We start from the raw sequence: 19,932 nt of genomic DNA, 5'->3' as shown, positions 1-19,932 counted from the left end.
GATTATTATCATTTCATTCTTACACATTTCATATTTTCAACCAAACAATAGAATGAGAATAGTCATTCCATTCTATTCATATTCTTTTTCTATTCCCACTTGCATTCTATTCCATTCATGCACACCAAACGCAGCATAAGAGCCGGACTTCGTCATTCCATTCCATTCCATTCATATTCTTTTTCTATTTCCACTTGCATTTCATTCCATTCATGCACACCAAATGCAGCATAAGAGCCGGACTTCGTTAGCCAATCCTATGTGGTTGCCAGGTCATCAAATTCACGCGCCTTCTCAATCCGATCAACAAATCAACAAATTTATTTGGAAACTTCTCTGTTCAATAAACAAATTTCTTTGTTCTCCAAATTGAAGAGCTTCTCTCGGATGGAAAAATTATCCTAACAGACCGCAAACATTACTCCAAACCACCCACCAAGATCGTCTCATTCATCCAAACTCTGGTGACCCAATGAGCTTTACCACTGCTTATATAACCACAGCAAAGGTGATGACGAGGACCTCGACAAGGATCTGGTGATGTCGGAGTCGTCACCAATCGCCGCCTCCCTCCCTGACCCGGATATCTCATCTTGAAATTCGATCACCTCCTCAAACCCATATTCTCTAGCCGGCGAAACAGGCTTCATACCCATAGAAATATTAGTGGCAGACAAATAACTCAGCATCTCTGTTTGCTGAAAGAAAACCCACTGGAAAAAAAAGATAGGCTTGCTTGAACGCCTGCGAGGATGACTCCGATTTTAATTTTCCTACAAAAATTAGGGCATAGTTTGCCAATTATGCAAAACTAATTTACTATTAAGGTTTATTGGAAAGTGGTTTGGAGGAGAGCTTAAAGGGCGAGATAATCTCTGTTTCTCTCCAACACCATCTCTGCACTCCATGGATTCCGGCGACCCCATTTCAGCAGGAATCATCTCCCCCGTCTTCTTGTTCAAAGCAACGGTGATTCCATCTTTACTGAACATTGTTATTTCTATGCCAAGTCTATGGACCTCCTCAACTCAAGGACCTATGTATCACCACCGTACATTTACACCATCCTCAACTTCATCATCTTCACCACAGCCGCTTCCTCCACTTTCCACTGTCAGAAACAAGAAACCCACATGGACTGGTTCTTTGATTCATTGGCTTTAGCTGCAAATGAACCGAGCCGAGCTTTAAGTTGCTTGGGCCCGGCTCGCCTAAGTAAGAGGAGTGCTCGGGCTCGGCTCGGGCTAGCCTGCGCTTGGCCTAAGGATAAGCTCAGGTTCGAGCTCGACTCAGCTCGTGCGTGTGTATATGTATATATATATATATATATACACAATCAATCACATCGATCTAACCGCTGGCGTTTGTAGATACAAATTTGCACCATTATCTTCCATTGTTGACTTCTGCGCTTGCGTTAATATCCCATCTTCATAATCTCTTTTGCTTGCTTCGGATTTCAACCATGACCATGGATCTAATCAGCAATATTATTAGAGTAGAGAGAGAGAGAGGAAGAGAGAGAACTAACCTTGTTGTTCAGAGACAGAGTTCAGCAGTTTCCTAGGAAGCGATTTCCATGGTTGTCGTTCTCCACAGTTGCCAACTAAGTGGTTGCGGCAAATGCGTAGACTCTGTAGTTAGGGTTCTATCTAGTATGTTGATAAAAGAAAATTGGAAAAATTTCATCTAAGTCCTACTTTTCAACCTTAAAGACAATTAAGTCCTAAATATTTTTTACTTCAACCAATAAGTCCTATTTTCAAATTTATTTCCAAACTGGTTCAAATATATATATATTTCCAAAAGTACCCTTTATTAGTACTGTTCAATCATCTTCTCTTTCAATCCTTTCAGCAACCATTCCTCTTGCACCCACCGCCGTCCAGCTCCACCCCACTTCTCAATTCTTTCAATCACTGATGCTTGCTGATTTCAATAGAAACATCTCTTCTGACCTCACCGGTCCGGAGTTGCAAGCAACGTGAGTTCGACGTTGCCGGAGTTGCAAGCAACGTGAGATTGCTAATTGGTCACCGAAGTGGGTTCGCCGTCACCAGAATTTCAAGCCGATCGTGAGCTCACTGAACGAGTTGCGTAGAGGTGGGTCTTGCAGCAACACCGTACTGAACTTAGTTTGCCGGAGTTTATGGATTCCGGTGACCATGGCATCCATTTACCACCGTAACCTCCACGAACACCTCAATTTCTATTCAATCTCATATCTCACAACCGTAACCTCCACGGCGACCTAGTTTCCGCCACGTCTACGACCACCGATCTCCATCTCTCAATGTCCATGGATGTAACAATTTCTACAGAAAAGCGATCTTCTTCCTCCAAATCAGGAATTAGCCTCTGTATTTTCTCAACATCTTCTTCCACCAACATCATGGACCATTTTTGCCGGCAATTTATTCCTACTCTGTTCTTTGAATAACAACTAGAAAAAAAAAAAAAAAAAAAAAAAAAAAAAAAAAAAAAAAAAAAAACACTAATTTAAACGCCGGAATGGAGATGAGAGTTGTAGTGTGTGTGTGTATATATATATATAATATAACCCTTTGTATTTGTGTAGTACATAGGTTAAGAGAGGGAATCAGAGCTGCAGTACTAACAAAGGGTACTTTTGGAAATATATATATATTTGAACCAATTTGAAAATAAATTGAAAATAGGACTTCTTTATCCAAGTTAAAAATATTTAGGATTTAATTGTCTTTAAGGTTAAAAAAATAGGACTTCGATGAAATTTTTCCAAGAAAATAACAAATGGCAGAGATTAAGTATTGATTTGGGCTAATGAGTTAGTAAGATGGGCCTCTAAAAATTAAAATATGAATTGGGCCAATGAAATATATGCAAATGGGCTAACTTACATTCATGGGCTAAGCCTATTTTAAATATAGCAATGTAAATGTAATAGGCCTTGTGTAAACGAGCTTGTTCACAAGTTTCACGGGTCAAGCTTAGCATTGTTCTCGCTCGGCTCGTTTAATAAACGAGCTCAAAAATTGAGTTCGGGTTTAGTTCTTTTGCTTAACGAATGAGCTTAAGCCGAACCCTTAACGAGCCGAGCTCCGAGCTTTTTATGAATAACTCGGTTCATTTGCAGCCCTAATTGGCGAGCAGTTTCATCCGATATCGCTCGTCTCCACCAAATTGGAAGTTATCTCTCGCCGATTAGCTGAATCTCTCTCGTCCACACCCGTTCTGCAGCTTCTGCCGAAGATTTAGGTGCTCGCTGCTATCATCCATTGTCGGTAAGTTTAGTCGCCGCCTGGTTCATACTCACCAATTTGTTAGGGGAAGATGAAAAAGAAGAGAAAAATAGAAGAGGGAAAAATCCAATAATTGTATCTACGTGGACAGCCACATAGATTCGGTGTGAGAAATCGGTTGGACAAAATTTAGAGTTTAGCTGCACTGAAAACAAAATCTTAACAAATTAGATATGGAAAATGATTCTTCCACCAAATAGTTGTGGTGAATTGGTAGATCTACTACTTTTAATAATTAGTGATACTTGCACCAATTTGTTGTTACCTAACCAAAAGTTTTTGATTAGTTATTTATGCATAATATAAGTGGAGGACCCACTTCCTTATTGGTTGCACAAATGGACCAATTAAAAAAATTAGGTCTGGCAATTTATTGTAACAAATCGGTACATGAATCATTTTTATTTTTAATTGGTCATTTATGCAACAAAAGTTAATCGGTACATGAATCATTTTTATTTTTAATTGGTCATTTATGCAACAAATAAGGGAATAGAATCCTATTTTTACTCGTATTTAATATAAATAATTAATTAAAAATTATTTAATTAAATTATTTACTGCAAATTTTTTGCGTGTGAGTATCACTATTCTTTATATATTTACAATCAGTAGGTTAACGATCTTTGTTAACTATCTTTCATCAGTGGCCAGCTCATAGAGTAAAGGAACTTTGGCTCCCTTTTATCGGTAGTCAGTACAAAGTAGGGTAAAGGTTTGGCTAAAAGAATACTACCACATTTTAATAAACTTTTGAAAGAGACTAATGCAATATATATATTATACAAAATTGTGGGGACTCACATTGTTTATTTAAAAAAAAAAAAAAACACACACAACAAAAATCCTCAACTTCTGAAAGAGACTAATGCAATATATGAATTTAATGTGCTTCAATAACTTAAATTCTCGGTATTTTAAATGACATGAAAGCACATTGAAAGAACAAAGTTAATAGTTAATAACTAGAAATAAAAAGATGAAACTTCATGAATAGAAACATCATTAAGATTGTGGATAAAAAATTTCAGGGTGGCAATACTTAACACAACACGCTAACACGAGACGAACATAATACGAGATAAGCGAATTTGGGTTTAGACTAATCGTGTTCATGTCATAATCGTGTTGACACGAATTGACCCGCTAACTAAACGTGTCGTGTTCGTGTCTGATCCTGTAAATACGATTATGACATGATTAACCCAATTAATTAAACGTGTCAGATAAACGTGTCATGTTCGTATAAAAAATAACCGATTTAGCAAAACGTGTAGAATAAATATATCGTATTCGTGTCAAAAATGACTTAAATGTGTCTTTTCGTGTCGTGTCAAGTCTTGACCAATTTATTAGACAGGTTATGCGTGTCGTGTCGTATTACATGTATAATAATCGTGTCGTGTTCGTGTCAAGGGTCTTAGACACGATTAATAATCGTGTCGTGTTCGTGTCAACCCTCATCGTGTCCGTGTCGTAATCGTGTCGACACGAACACGACACGCCAACACAAAATGCCAACCCTTATCTTGAAATTGTCTTCTCCAGTAAGATTAAAAATTTCTTGGATATTTTAGCACTTTTTCACGTATTCTTTCTTTTTTCTTCTTCTTCTAATATATATATATATATATATATATATATATATATATATATCCTTTTTGAAATGTAAAAGAAATATTACTAAACTATAACCTTCGGTGATAGGTGTTTTTTTTTTTTTTTTTTTTTCCTTAATATCTTTACCATATCATTGACTATGCAATCTCTAAATTCAAGATTTTCTAATTTTCAACATGGCATGTTGCATGATTATATTTGAGAATGGCTAAACAAAATTGCATGAAATTTATTGTGCCCTTTAAACCTTTCGTGTGTGTATATATTTGCATTTTTATTTAACTTATTGATTCGTTGCAATTTACGACATATTTGCTTTACGTTTTTCTTCTTAACTACACCCACTATAATTTGTAGGTACGAGGCAAATTTTATTCAAGAAATCGTAAAAGAGATTGGAAACAAACTGAATCGCACCGTGTTGAGTATTTGTTCGTACCCAATTGGATTTGATTATCGTATAAATGACATTAATTTGTGGGTGCAAGATGTGTCAAATGATGTTGGGATAGTGGCAATCCGTGGGATGCGTGGAATAGGAAAGACTACCATTGCAAAAACTGTGTATAATCTGAACTTTGATAGATTTGAAGGTAGCAGTTTTCTTGCAAGGGTAAAAGAAACATCAGAAGAGCCTAGTGGTCTTGTTCGTTTACAACGACAACTTCTTTTCGATATTTTAAAGGGGAAAAAAGTAAAAATTAGCAGCGTTAATGAAGGTATCATAAGAATAAGAGATTCTATTTGCTGCAAAAAAATCTTACTTGTCCTTGATGATGTGGATCAACTAGACCAATTGAATACATTACTCATAATGAGAGGTTGGTTTCAACAAGGAAGTAAAATTATAATAACAACTACAAATGAAAAATTGTTGAAGGCACATGAACTGCATAAGATGTACGAAGTTGAGAAACTAACCAATGAAGAATCATTTCAACTTTTTAGTTGGCATGCCTTTCAACAAGACCACCCCATTGAAGGTTATAAGGAACACATTGAAAGGGTTGTAAACTATTGTGGAGGGCTTCCTTTAGCTATTCAAATTTTGGGTTGTTCTCTTTCTGGGAGAAGGGTAGATGTGTGGGAAAGTGCAATAAACAAATTGGAAGCAATTCCTGATGGTTAGATCGTAACAAAACTCAAAATCAGCTTCGATTCATTAGAAGGGGACCATGACAAAAATTTATTCCTTGACATTGCGTGTTTTTTTGTTGGAAAGGATCAAGATTTCGTAATTACAGTACTCGATGGTTGTGAATATTAGATGAAATTCGGAATTGACAACCTTATAAAAAGGTGTTTCTTAATTGTCAATGAGATCAACAAACTGTGCATGCATCAGTTGCTACAAGACATGGGAAGAGAAATAATACGTCAAAAATCACCAAAGGAGCTCGGGAAACGCAGCAGACTATGGGATCATAAAGATGCCTTAAATGTATTAAGAGAAAAAAATGTAAGAACTATGTTTTCTGAGTCTATTTGCATGTTTTTATTGCATTGTGTGCTTACTTAGTGAGTCCTCTTTACCAGGGAACAGAAACCATCGAAGGCCTCATCCTCAACTTCTATGGAAACATTCTGTTGGAGCGCCGTGGCCTAGGCTTCTCTTCTTGGCTTCCCATAAATTCTGCCTCGACAGAATCAAATGAAGTAGATTTACATACTGATGCATTTTCTAGGTTGCGCCATTTAAGACTACTCCAGCTCAATAATGTAGGGCTCACAGGAGACTATAAAGAATTTCCTAGGAAATTGAGATGGTTGTGTTGGCGTGGGTTCCCTTTAAAATTAATACCGACTGAGTTTCCTCTAGAGAGCCTGGTTGCTCTTGACCTGCGCAACCGTAGCTTGAAACAACTTTGGAATGGAAACAAGGTATGCTACTAACTATTTTTTTTTCTTTCTTTTCTTTGGGGACTAGTGTGAATATTTATACATTCTCACCTATTTCTCACAGTTACTCAGATTATTAAAAATCCTCAATCTCAGTCATTCCCATGGCCTTACCAACACGCCCGACTTCTCAAAACTCCCTAATCTCGAAAGGTTAATTCTTAAAGACTGCATAAGTTTGATAAAAGTTAACGAATCCATTGGAGAATTGGTGAGACTTGTTTTGTTAAATCTAAAAGGCTGCAAGAATCTTAGGAATCTTCCCACAAAAATTGGTCAGCTAAAATCCCTTGAGAAACTCATCCTCTCTGGTTGCTCAAAGCTTGTCAAGTTGCCAAAAGATATGTGTGAGATGGAATCGTTAAAGGTTCTTTAAGCAGATGGTGTTGCAATAAATCAACCATCCTCTGCTAGCAGTGACATAACAGCATGGCATTCACGGTGGTTTTCTTGGGTTTCTAGACCAAGAAAATCCCCGGAATTGATGGATTATTTGTCACACTCATTGATAAGCATGAGTCTTGCAAATTGCAATCTATTAGATGATGCCATTCCAAGGGACCTTGGTAGCCTATCCCTATTACAGAACTTGAAGTTAAGAGGAAATCCAATATGTACCCTTCCAGATAACATCAAGGGTCTCACCATGCTCAAGTCACTTGATTTAGAGAATTGCACAAGACTCCAATTGCTTCCAGAGCTACCAATGAGTTTACAAGAGTTGGATATAAGTGAATGCAGGTCACTGGAAATAATAACAAATCTACCAAACCTATTGAGATCACTGGCATTGTTAGTGTTTGAATGTGACAAACTAGTTGAGGTTCAAAACTTGTTCAGGTTCGAACCTATTCAAAAGAATCAAAACATTGATGCAGAAATGATCAAGAATTTGGGCTTGGTTGAGTTGGAATCCAAGGAGAAGTTCGAGGTGAACTTGTTAAATTGCCTAACATTTACCAATAAGATTGTTCCTATTCAGGTGCTCTCTCTCTCTCTCTCTATCTCTCTCTCTCATGTTATGTTGTAAGTAATCGAGTTTTATGATTTCCATGGATCAGCGACTGTATGAATTCGGTATATTCAACATTTTTCTTCCTAGGAATGAGGTTCCAAGCTGGTTCAGCAATAAGAGTACAATGTCCTCGATATATTTCATTGTTCAGCCACTTTCTAACCTCAATATCCAAGGCTTGAATGTATGTACTGTTTATACATATGCCGATGCACCTTCCATCGATGTCAGGGATCCATATATTATGAAAATCTTCAATAAGACTAAGGACCTCAAGTGGACCTATTGCCCAATGTTTATAGGGATTCCAGATGACGGGAAAAATATGATGTGGTCAAGCCATTGGAAGATTGGAAATCAATTGGAAGTTGGCGACGAAGTGGTTGTTTCAGTGGTTTTGTTGGCTGGATTTCAGGTAAAGGAGTTTGGAGTCCACATTGTGTATGAACAAAAGGAGAAGGATACCTGACACAACGCCTACAATTCTAGTCCCGTTGATGCTCTTGACGGCGTAGATTTATCTGTGTATCAGGCAAGGAGAGGTGCATACTTCCTCTGCCATCATGATATTTTACTCCATCAAATGTGCTCAAGTGATGATGGTTGGAATACAACAGGTTGGTATGACTTCCTATTTGGGGATAATGTAGGAAATAGACACCACCTCTCAAAATTTTCAATTAGGAATAGAACTATGATAAAAGAAACTTTCACTTGACCACTAGTAAGTAAGCATTTGAAATCCTGGGGGTTGTCTATATATATTGCACACATATATTGCAATATATGTGCACTAAGACGGTTTAACATAACCTCATAACAATTGTTATAAGTTGTGTGTCGTTTTATAGTGGTTATGTACAAATATTATGAAAGAAGATTGCTTTTGTCATGGAATGGAAATAAAGAGAATGACTGGGGCTCGTTTGACAACCGTTTTTGCTTTGTGTATTTATTTTGATCCGAAGAAGTAGTGTTTCTGCTTTATAGTGTGTTCAATATTATTTCAAAGCATGTTTGGTAACGTAAATTTATTGCAAAATTTTTGAAAGGAAAGACACCAAAGAATGTTTGGTAAAATGTGTTGTAAGTGTAATGTTGTGATATATATGTATATATATATAATTAATGTTAAAAGAAAAAGAAATAAAACAAGTGGGCCCCACCACTATATTAAAAACATCAAAAAGGCCATAAGGCCATTACAGATACACATTTTAGTTCTCTCTCTCGGCAGTTTCCATGTTCTCTCTCTGGAATATTTGTTTTATTTTTACTTTCACCATTCAAAGCTTGATCTAGCTCTATCCCTTTGAAATTTGGTAGAACCTTATGAAGCAAAGTTGTTGAGCTCGTCGAGGCCGTCAATTTGATAGGAGCCAATCATCATTTGGTGCACTCCAAGGAGTTCGAAATTCTAGGGTTCTTGGGCTCAAATTGGGGGTTTTCATTAATTTGAGGTAGGGGTGTTCTAATCTACAATTTCTTGGCCTTTGGTGAATTTTTCCCCTTAAATTTGATCCTAAGCATGCTAAATTTTAATTACTTAGCTTGTTGTTGTTATAGTTATGTGTAATTACAATGATAATTGTATTCTATGTGTTATTTGAGTTCATATACATGTCTATTTTTATTACGGTAAATGAGCATGCTTAGTGTTTGATGTGTTGTATGTTCCATGATTATTTATTTATTTATTGTCTTGAAGCAAAAATGGGTGCTATGGTTATAAATAAATAAATAAAAGAAATGAATGTTTAGAAATTTTTATTAAATTGTGATGATGATGTAAACGGAAATGTGTGAAAACATATAGTTAAATTAATGATTTGAAGCATGAAGCATTCATGCATCCATTGGGAAAGAGAAAGGGGGAAAAATAATTGTTAGAACAAATAAAATTATTTTGGGGAAAATATTTTCTAAAAGTGTTGCGAAAATCGGACGCCTAGGAGGCGCCTAGTGGTCCGTGATGTTGGTGTAGTCTAGAAGGGAATGTAGTTGAGTTAACTAGGCCGGATGCGACGCTTTGGAGGTGCCTTGTGGTCGTGGATAGTTAACCAACCTTCCTTTCGTGACGCCATGGAGGTGCCTTGGGTCGGACTACACTAACGGTTTGGTTTTTGAAACGGAATTGTTTCGGAAATGGAGAGTGACATTTGCATAACATTGCACTTCATGACATTGTGGTAAATTTGTGATTGGTTGATATTTGTTATATACTTGTTATTGTGGTTGAGAATGTGTATTTTCCGATGGCATGATCCCGTTCACTTTTTATCTATTCATTGTATGGATTCACGGAGACATAAGAAGTGTGTCTTAGACACTTCCTACTGAGCTTATGCTCACCCCCTTATTTTTAACATTTTTTCAGGATATGGAAAAGAGGTGGCGGACGACGGTCCACCACAGGTTTAGATGAGCTTGAAGACCCATTCTATTTTGTTATCTTTTGTATTAGATTCTAGTATTTTGTAAATGTAATATTAGCTACCTTGTGACACTTTAGTTTAATTAGTATAATATTGTAAGTTACGGACTTTTAATTCTAGCTACATTTTATGGACTGTAATTTGATGTAACTTAAGTGGGTTCCATATTTGGATGAGATGGAGGAACGGGACTTTTGTATGTATGTAACCATTTTGGGAATGTAGTATAATATCTGAATTATGCGTTGGGACATGATAAGTTAGATTTAAGGCCTAGTGAGGCCACTGCATTTATTTTTTTGTATTTCAATAGGTTGTTGAGGGACATTTTCTGCGGAGGTCATGCCAAAATTTTTATAGATTTTTATTATTATTTTGGTATCTTTTCGGGTCGTTACAACAAGTTTGAAAATTTTAAAAGGCTAGATAAAAATGTCATTTTAATTAATTAATTAATTTATTTATTTTTGAATAGTGCTTTTGCTATTGCGTGGAAGCAACCAAAATCATTATTTTTACACTTTCAATTTTGGCCTCTTTTTTTGAAAGTGCTTCGGTACTATTCAAATGATAATAGACGTTAACAAACATGTTTCGTATTTTTACTTCTCTAAACAAAAGTAAAAAACATGAAGTAAAAGTAGTTGTCAAATAGGCATTAATTATTTGGAATTACATCAATCCATTTAGACATGGTATAAATGCTACAAGCGAATTTTTTAGACAATAAATGAATCCTAATTTTTGGTAGAAAGCTTGAATTAATTACAGGTTATGAGGTCAATAATCATGAACATGTTACTAATTCTCACAGAAAATATTCGACAATATTTGAATTGGCAAATCACAAAGAAAATAGTCAATAATTAGTGATAACTCTGACATCAACACAATTGTTACTATTGATTACTTTGAAGAACAGTGAAACTAAAAGAAAGGAAACCAAAATTCAAATTCCAGATTGTACAATCGCCCAAAAAAAAAAAAAAAAAAAAATCCTTATTAATTAGTATGAAAATGTTAATATTCAGAACACAACCAAAGCATAAATTGAAGATTGAGCTAGAGCAAAATGTATCTACAACAACCAACACTGTGTGCATATTTGAGAATTTAATAAACCTTGATTTTCTTTTTAACTGTTCATAGTACCCAATTGTTTCTATTGTAAATAAAATAACTAAAAAACCAAACTGCATTACCATACTAGCTGAGTGTGCTTAGTTATCGCCATATACCAAACTGTCCTAAATATGAAAGCAGCAATGGCTTTCCCATTTGACATTTTTCACTTTCAAGGAGTAATGCCTCTGGTGATCAAATAATTGAGACAATTTTGCCGAGTTAAAAGCTAAAATCGCCACTTTAAAGCTTTTGTATTTATCTGTACTTTTTGTTATTTATGTGTTTTCCATTCAACCCTTCCTCACGTATACTTCCAAAATAAATGACTATATTTTTATTTTTGGCTGTCCCAAAATATATGACACAATTGAAAAGTCAAAGTATTATTTCTTTGTTACAACATTATCAATTTAGGAAGGGAGTATAACTAATTAAACTGCAATTTTTTTTTTTTTTTTTTTTTTGACATTTTCCTTATGTATAAAATATAGAGGTCCTTCCTTGCCCAAGGCGACCAAGGGGGGTCGCCTAGAGCCTCAAATTTGGCAAGCTTATGGGTGATGGGCTAGGAAAAAAAGTTACAACAAAGTGGGCTTATAGTGGCCCTTATTTAGTAGCAGTTAATGCCACCTAAAGGCTAAAGCACCTAAAAAAACCTTTTTTATTGCAGCAGATTTCTTTAATCACCATTTAAAGATGAGTGATACATGTTCCGACCAAAATGGCCGAACCTTAGTCAGAATCTGATGTGGCTGCCACATCTTTATCCAAAAACCAAAAAAAAGAAAAAGAAAAAGAAAAAAGAAAACCCTCTCTCTTGTTTGATACTCTCTCTGCTCTGGTTCTCTTCTCTTCTTCGCGATTCTCTAGACCCCCTCTCTCTCCTCTCTTCCTCTGTTTCTGGTTCTCCTCTGGTTAGTTTTTCTCTCTATTTTCTCTTTCTCCAGTTCATCAATTCTCTCTCTCTCTTCGAGTCTCTCTCATCTTTGTTTCTGGGTCTATTTCATCCATATGAACACATGGATCTAGGTATTTTTTTATCCATCAAAACAAGCAAACAAAAAAATCATCCACCCAAAAATATCTAAGCACAACCATGGCCATGGATTACAGGAGCTAAATGAATCTAAACACCACCATGGATTACAGGAACTAACATATAATACCTTTGAAGATGTATTTAGACATAAGTTGTTCCTCTCTCTGATTCTACCCTTTCTCTCCAATTTCGCAAAATCGAATCGAAAAAATGGAGCATTAAAATTCCATTTACTGTTCTTGAATATATCTTCCTGCTCATGGATTCTTCCTCTTTTCAATTCCGACTCTCTTTGATTTCGTATATAATCCCTAATTTTCTATCTTCATATATTCAATTATGGAATGTATGTTTATGACTGAATCCATAATTTTTTTTTTTTTTTTTTGTGGATTTCTGTTGTTTAGAGTTGTAGATAACTTTGTCGTGCAAGAAATATGATTATAGGCCAAATCACAGAGCAAGAGTTTGAAGAAGAATAAAAAAACTAGAGGAGAAATTGATGAGAGAACTAGAAGGGGGTTAGAGAATGGTTTTGCCTAACCAGATTCAACAGGGGAGAGAAATTTATGGGATGGGATGACGTGGTTGTGCCACGGAGGAGTCGGACAAAAGTTCGGTCATTTTAGTCGTACCGTGTATCATTACTCATACTCAAATAGGGTTCAAATCTCCTGCTGTGAGTTACCCTGGAGTCTCCTGTTGTGAGCTGATGAAAGGCCTTTGGCCACGTGTGCTTTAGTTTGTAATATGTCTGTGGGCTCCACTAAAATGAGCAAAACGCATTATTCCGTTAAATCTGTCTTCCGTTAAACATCCATCTCTCGGCATCTCTGAAAAAGCCCAAAAGAGCCGGCTCTACAAATTAATTGAGCCGTCTCCAAAAAATTGGGTTGAGCCGTCTCCACATTTCTTCTTGAGCCGGCTGTCCATTATTTTTTTTTCTTTTATTTTTATTTTTTTTTGCTTGGCAAGGAGCCGGCTCTAAAAATTCTGAGAGCCGGCTCCATATTTATTATGAGCCGGCTGCCAACTCAAAGAGCCGGCTCAACAACGTAGAGCCGGCTCCATTGAACTTCAAGAGCCGACTCCATTAAATCCCAAGAGCTGTTAAATTTAGGTGTGAAATTAGTTTGGCAAAGGTGTGAAATTAGTTTGTTAGAATTGTGTGAATAGTTTATTTTGATGGTGAAGGTGATCAGTGTCCCTACTTATTAAACTTCACAATGTATTTTTTCTCATAAATATGACATAATAACATGTGAAATGTGTAATTGCCGTATACATGAGAAGACAAAATATTTGGATAACACATTGGTATCTAATGAAGCCAACTCAGTTAAAAAAAAACAATTATGGAAGATTTTACATTCACTAGAATGGTTATTGAAGATTATAGAAGAAAATCCTATAATTAATCAAGATTTCAAATACGCTAGAATGCTTAACTAATGTCAATTTCAAGTAAAAAAAATCATAATTTACACTAACGGATGACAAATGAAAGAATTAAAAAATGTTAAATTTAGGTGTGAAATTAGTTTTGCAGATGTGTGAAATTAGTTTTACAGAACTGTGTGAATAGCTCATTTTGATAGTGAAGGTGATCAGCGTCCCTACTTATTAAACTTCACAATGTATTTTTTCTCATAAATATGACATAATAACCTATGAAATGTGTAATTGCCGCATACATGAGAAGACAAAATATTTGGATAACACATTGGTATCTAATGAAGCCAACTCAGTTAAAAAAAAAAAACAATTATAGAAGATTTTACATTCACTAGAATGGTTATTGAAGATTATAGAAGAAAATCCTATAATTATCCAAGATTTCAAATACGCTAGAATGCTTAACCAATGCTAATTTCAAGTAAAAAGAATCATAATTTATACTAACGGATGACAAATGAAAGAATTAAAAAATGTTAAATTTAGGTGTGAAATTAGTTTTGCAGAGTTGTGAAATTAGTTTTACAGAACTGTGTGAATAGCTTATTTTAATGGTGAAGGTGATCAGTGTCCCTACTTATTAAACTTCACAATGTATTTTTTCCCATAAATGTGACATAATAAGCTGTGAAATGTGTAATTGCCGCATATATGAGAAGACAAAATATTTGGATAACACATTGGTATCTAATGAAACCAACTCAGTTAAAAAAAAACAATTATGGAAGATTTTACATTCACTAGAATGGTTATTGAAGATTATAGAAGAAAATCCTACAATTAACCAAGATTTCAAATACGCTAGAATACTTAACTAATGTCAATTTCAAGAAAAAAAAATTCATAATTTACACTAACGGATGACAAATGAAAGAATTAAAAATTGTTAAATTTAGGTGTGAAATTAGTTTTGCAGAGCTGTGTAAATAGTTTATTTTGATGGTGAAGGTGATCAGTGTCCCTACTTGTTAAACTTCACAATGTATTTTTTCTCAGAATTGTGACATAATAACCTGTGAAATGTGTAATTGCCGCATACATGAGAAGACAAAATATTTGGATAACACATTGGTACTTAATGAAGTCAACTCAGTTAAAAAAAAAACAATTATGCAAGATTTTACATTCACTATAATGGTTATTGAAGATTATAGAAGAAAATCCTATAATTATCGAAGATTTTAAATACGCTAGAATGCTTAACCAATGTCAATTTCAAGTAAAAAAAAATCATAATTTACACTAACAGATGACAAATGAAAGAATTAAAAAATGTTAAATTTAGGTGTAAAATTAGTTTTGCAGAGGTGTGAAATTAGTTTTACAAAACTGTGTGAATAGCTTATTTTGATGGTGAAGGTGATCAGTGTCCTTACTTATTAAACTTCACAATGTTTTTTTCCTCATAAATATCACATAATAACCTGTGAAATGCGTAATTGCCGCATACATGAGAAGACAAAATATTTGGATAACACATTGATACCTAATGAAGCCAACTCAGTTAAAAAAAAATAATTATGAAAGATTTTATATTCACTCGAATGGTTATTGAAGATTATAGAAGAAAATCCTACAATTATCTAATATTTCAAATACACTATAATGTTTAACCAATGTCAATTTCAAGTAAATAAATATTATAATTTACACTAACGGATGCCAAATGAAAGAATTAAAAAATGTTAAATTTAGGTGTGAAATTAGTTTTGTAGAGGTGTGAAATTAGTTTTGTAGAACTGTGTGAATAGCTTATTTTGATGGTGAAGGTGATCAGTGTCCCTACTTATTAAACTTCACAATGTATTTTTTCTCAGAAATGTGACATAATAACCTGTGAAATGTGTAATTGCCGCATACATGAGAAGACAAAATATTTGGATAACACATTGGTACGTAATGAAGCCAACTCAGTTAAAAAAAAAAAAACAATTACGGAAGATTTTACATTCACTAGAATGGTTATTGAAGATTATTGAAGAAAATCTTACAATTACGCTAGATTTCAAATACGCTAGAATGCTTGACCAATGCCAATTTCAAGAAAAAAAAAAATCATAATTTACACTAACGGATGACAAATGAAAGAATTAAAAAATGTTAAATTTAGGTGTGATATTAGTTTTGCAGAGGTGTGAAATTAGTTTAGTACGTAGAACTGTGTAAATAGCTTATTTTGATGGTGAAGGTAATCAGTGTCCCTACTTATTAAACTTCACAATGTATTTTTTCTCATTAATGTCACATAATAACCTGTGAAATGTGTAATTGCCGCATACATGAGAAGAAAAAATATTTGGATAACAAATTGGTACCTAATGAAACCAACTCAGTTAAAAAAAACAATTATGTAAGATTTTACATTTACTAGAATGGTTATTGAAGATTGTAGAAAAAAATCCTACAATTATCCAACATTTCAAATATTCTAAAATGCTTAACCAATGTCAATTTCAAGTAGAAAAATATCATAATTTACACTAACAGATGACAAATGAAAGAATTAAAAAATGTTAAATTTAGGTGTCAAATTAGTTTTACAGAGGTGTGAAATTAGTTTTACAGAACTGTGTCAATAGTTTATTTTGATGGTGTAGGTGATCAGAGTTCCTGTGATCAGAATTTTTAGAGCCGGCTCCTTGCCAAGCAAAAAAAAAAAAAAAAAAATAAAAGAAAAAAAAAATAATGGACAACCGGCTCAAGAAGAAATGTGGAGACGGCTCAACCCAATTTTTTGGAGACGACTCAATTAATTTGTAGAGCCGGCTCTTTGGGCTTTTTTAGAGATGCCGAGAGATGGATGTTTAACGGAAGGCAGATTTAACGGAATAATGCGTTTTGCACCATTTTAGTGGAGCCCACAGACCTATTACAAATTGAAGCACACGTGGCCAAACTAAGGCCTTTCATCAGCTCACAGCAGGGGACTGCATGGTAACTCACAGCAGGGGATTTAAGCCCTACTGAAATAATCCTTTTATTTCATAAATGAATATACACCAGCGGAGAAGGAAAAACAGCAAAGGAAAAAGTATCTCCCTCCCCTCTTTGATAGAATACCTCGGGGAAAAGTCTCAGGTGGTGGAATTCCATCTTCTTCTGACCTTTAATGTTAGGTGTATGGAATGTGAGAGGTCAAACTTGACCTTGTATGCAAAAAGGAGGTCACGCAATGGCTCCTTGAAAATAAATTTGCTCACATTGTTTTGGTTAAGGTTCGATTCATAGAAGCTGGTTTCTGTGTCTTTATTTCTGCTGTTTATGGAGCCAATACGGTGAGGTAAAGAAAAGATCCTTGACTACTTTAAAGGATCGCCATGCTATGGTTTATGGTTCGATCATGGTTATTTAGTAAGGGATTGGAATGAGACCAGGTTTCATGGTGAGAAGAAAGGTGGCTTGGCTGTTCCTCAAGGTGTATTAGATGAATTCAATGAGGTTCTTAGGAGCCTCAAACTGGAAGATTTGGTTGTAGCTAATAAGGAGTGGTTTGACTCTAGAGTGTATTTCACTGCCCCATCTCTGTCTAATCATTATGGTATGGCCGTGAAGTGGCATAACTCTGTGTCTTCAGGCCGTAAACCTTTCAAATTCTTAAAAAATTGGTGTTTTCAGCAGGAGGTTGATGAGGTTGTATCCAATGCTTGGAAGACTCATACTCATGGTAATCCCATCCATCAGTTGCTGCAGAAGCTCAGAGAAGTTAAGACTGAGATGAAGAATTGGAATAGGAGTAAGGGCATGCTTTCTGAGCAGTTAAATGGTGCCAGAGAGGAATTGAAGCATACACAGTTAGAATTGCTTAGAAGTCCATTTGATCAAGATTTGATTCAGAGGGAAAAGAACTGTATTCTCCGGGTCCAGAATCTAACAGATTTAGAAGAGATTCTATGGGCACAAAAATCCAGATGGATCTCTAAAGGGGATAGGTGCACCTCCTTTTTTCATCACAAGGTCAAACAAAGAAGGGCATATAGTGCTATTGCCCAGTTACAACAGATGGATGGTTCCGTGTCTGAGGACCCTAGTGTAATGAAATCATGGTTGGTGGAATTTTACCAGATTTTGTATGCTGCTACAGATGTTTCTACTGCTGTGATTCACACTAGGAAGACTGTGCCTGCCTGCTGAAGAATCTTTGTCTTTGGAGGGCCCTATTACAGCTACTGAAATTGAGCAAGTAGTTAAAAAATTTCATCCGGATAGGGCTCCTGGTCTGGATGGTTTCCCAGGTTGATTAGTGTGGTTGGGACTGTAGTCATTGCTGCTGCGAGTCATTTTTTCTTCTCAGGTAATATGCCTAAGGGAGGTCATGTCTCTGATATCAGTAAGAATAGACCAATTACTTTGAGCAATTTTCTGTATAAAATCATTGCCAAAATCGTTGCGAATAGACTCGGCTCAATTCTGCCTTCTCCTGTGGGATTAGAACAAACTGGTTTTGTCAAAAACAGGAACAAACTGGTTTTGCTTAGACAGGGCTGCCCCTTGAGTCCTTTGCTTTTTTCATTAATCACTGAGTACTTTTCTGGACTCATGATGAACAGGATTGACTCTGAGCAATTGCAGTGCAGTAATAGTGTCTCTGGAGCTGGGTTGAAAGTTGAAACTCTCTCATACATTATATGCTGATGATTTTGATGATACTGGTCAAGGGCTAGTGTTTCCTCTGCTAAAGCTTATATGCTTATGATATTTGAATAAGGCCTCCTTTTGGTCTTTGGCGCCAAAGGCTCCTGATTCTTTTGTGTGGAGGCAATTAGTAGAAGTTCGAGACACCTTCTTGACTCGCACTACCTTTAAGGTAGGCTATGGTGATAGATTTTTACTCCTGTCCGATGCATGGTGTGGTGGTAAATCTTTGATCCGTAGATTTTGGTGCGAACGGTTTTAGAGGTATTGATCTTCGATCCATTACAGAGGATGGACAGTGGATGTTTAACAGTCATTTTGCAGGAAGAAGTTAGACATGCTGCAATTGCTGTTGTGTTAGTCACTGTAGAGTCAGATTCTATTGTTTGGAATCATGGAACTTCTTGTCTGAAACCAGCATGGAACGTTTGTAGGAAGAAATCTGATGTTATATAAACTAGCTGGAACTTTATGTGCCCTTCAAATTTGTTCAATATGTAAATCGATTTGTTACTTTCTTTTGACCACCAAGTTCAATACCAATTTTGCCTTTATTACTCAAGGTAGCTCCAGCTTGCCTGCTGAAATGAAATGATGTTTAAGCTGCATGTTGTTACATAGACAGCGGGAAACTTGGTTGTGCTAGGATGGTTGAAGACTTGTTTCGGACAAAATTAATGAATCTATAATTTTGGATCAAAATTGAATAAAAAAGAAAGGTTTTTTTTATTTATTATTTATTATTATGCATTTTTTATTACTCCATATATAATATGATATTTAAAATGTAGATAATAAATGGCAGAGGAATTGGAGACGTTTTTAAATTTTTCTAAATACTGTCAACATTTTTTTGGTGGGGTCGAGTTAACCTAAATTTGAGTGATCAAGTCAGAGCTCATGAATGGGCCTAAGTTGCATTTTTATCAACCCCTACCAAACACAAACACACCCTGTATATATATATATAAGCTTATCTTTTAACCCAAAAAAAAAAAAAAACATTATATATATATTGTACTCCGGTTTAGGACCCGCTATTCCGCTAGAATGGGTTGATTGGGTTGTTAAAAATCTACCCATTTGCCACCCAGAAAAATTTGTAAATAAATAAATCTTAAATTTTTTTTGGGACTCAAACCCTCATCTTCCATATTGAAAGTTTAAGAAGATAACATTAACACTATGCTGCAGCTATTTTATTTTAAGTTTTAGTTAGTGTTTTTTTTGAGGAGGTAAAATGAATTTATAAATATGAAGTAATACAATAAAACAAGGTCAAGCCTTAACAAGGACACAGCCTACGAAATGTAGACGGCCCAATAAGCAAGTAGACCAGCAAGCAAAACAACAGAAACACTACTGGGCCCCGCCCATCACCAAGCAAACACATTCCTAGTCTAGGGTTTGTAGATTATTCATGTCCAAGCC

At 35.4% G+C, this 19,932-nt stretch overlaps 1 protein-coding gene across 1 annotated transcript; it reads left to right on the top strand.

The window, feature by feature from the left end:
- The first annotated feature begins 6,258 nt into the window (after positions 1-6,258).
- LOC132280961 (disease resistance protein RUN1-like) lies at positions 6,259-7,176 on the top strand. The gene is made up of 3 exons (XM_059782707.1): positions 6,259-6,342; positions 6,438-6,782; positions 6,865-7,176. The coding sequence occupies exons 1-3, from the start codon at positions 6,259-6,261 to the stop codon at positions 7,174-7,176; spliced, it is 741 nt and encodes a 246-aa protein (XP_059638690.1).
- Positions 7,177-19,932: the final 12,756 nt, after the last annotated feature.

Source organism: Cornus florida, unplaced genomic scaffold (genome assembly GCF_030987335.1).
Source record: "Cornus florida cultivar Cherokee Brave unplaced genomic scaffold, ASM3098733v1 CherokeeBrave_3.0.0_Hap2_Chr11, whole genome shotgun sequence".
Lineage (NCBI taxonomy): Eukaryota > Viridiplantae > Streptophyta > Magnoliopsida > Cornales > Cornaceae > Cornus > Cornus florida.
The sequence above is the reverse complement of the archived record's forward strand: the minus strand, read 5'-3'. Positions and strand labels throughout refer to the sequence as shown.

What these genes read in the sequence shown, in the direction of transcription:
- LOC132280961 (XM_059782707.1), top strand. Translation starts at nt 6,259, where the DNA reads ATGGGAAGAGAAATAATACGTCAAAAATCACCAAAGGAGCTCGGGAAA. An exon ending in ATCATAAAGATGCCTTAAAT is followed by an intron (nt 6,343 to 6,437) that starts GTATTAAGAGAA and finishes CCTCTTTACCAG; the next exon opens with GGAACAGAAACCATCGAAGG. An exon ending in AACTTTGGAATGGAAACAAG is followed by an intron (nt 6,783 to 6,864) that starts GTATGCTACTAA and finishes TATTTCTCACAG; the next exon opens with TTACTCAGATTATTAAAAAT.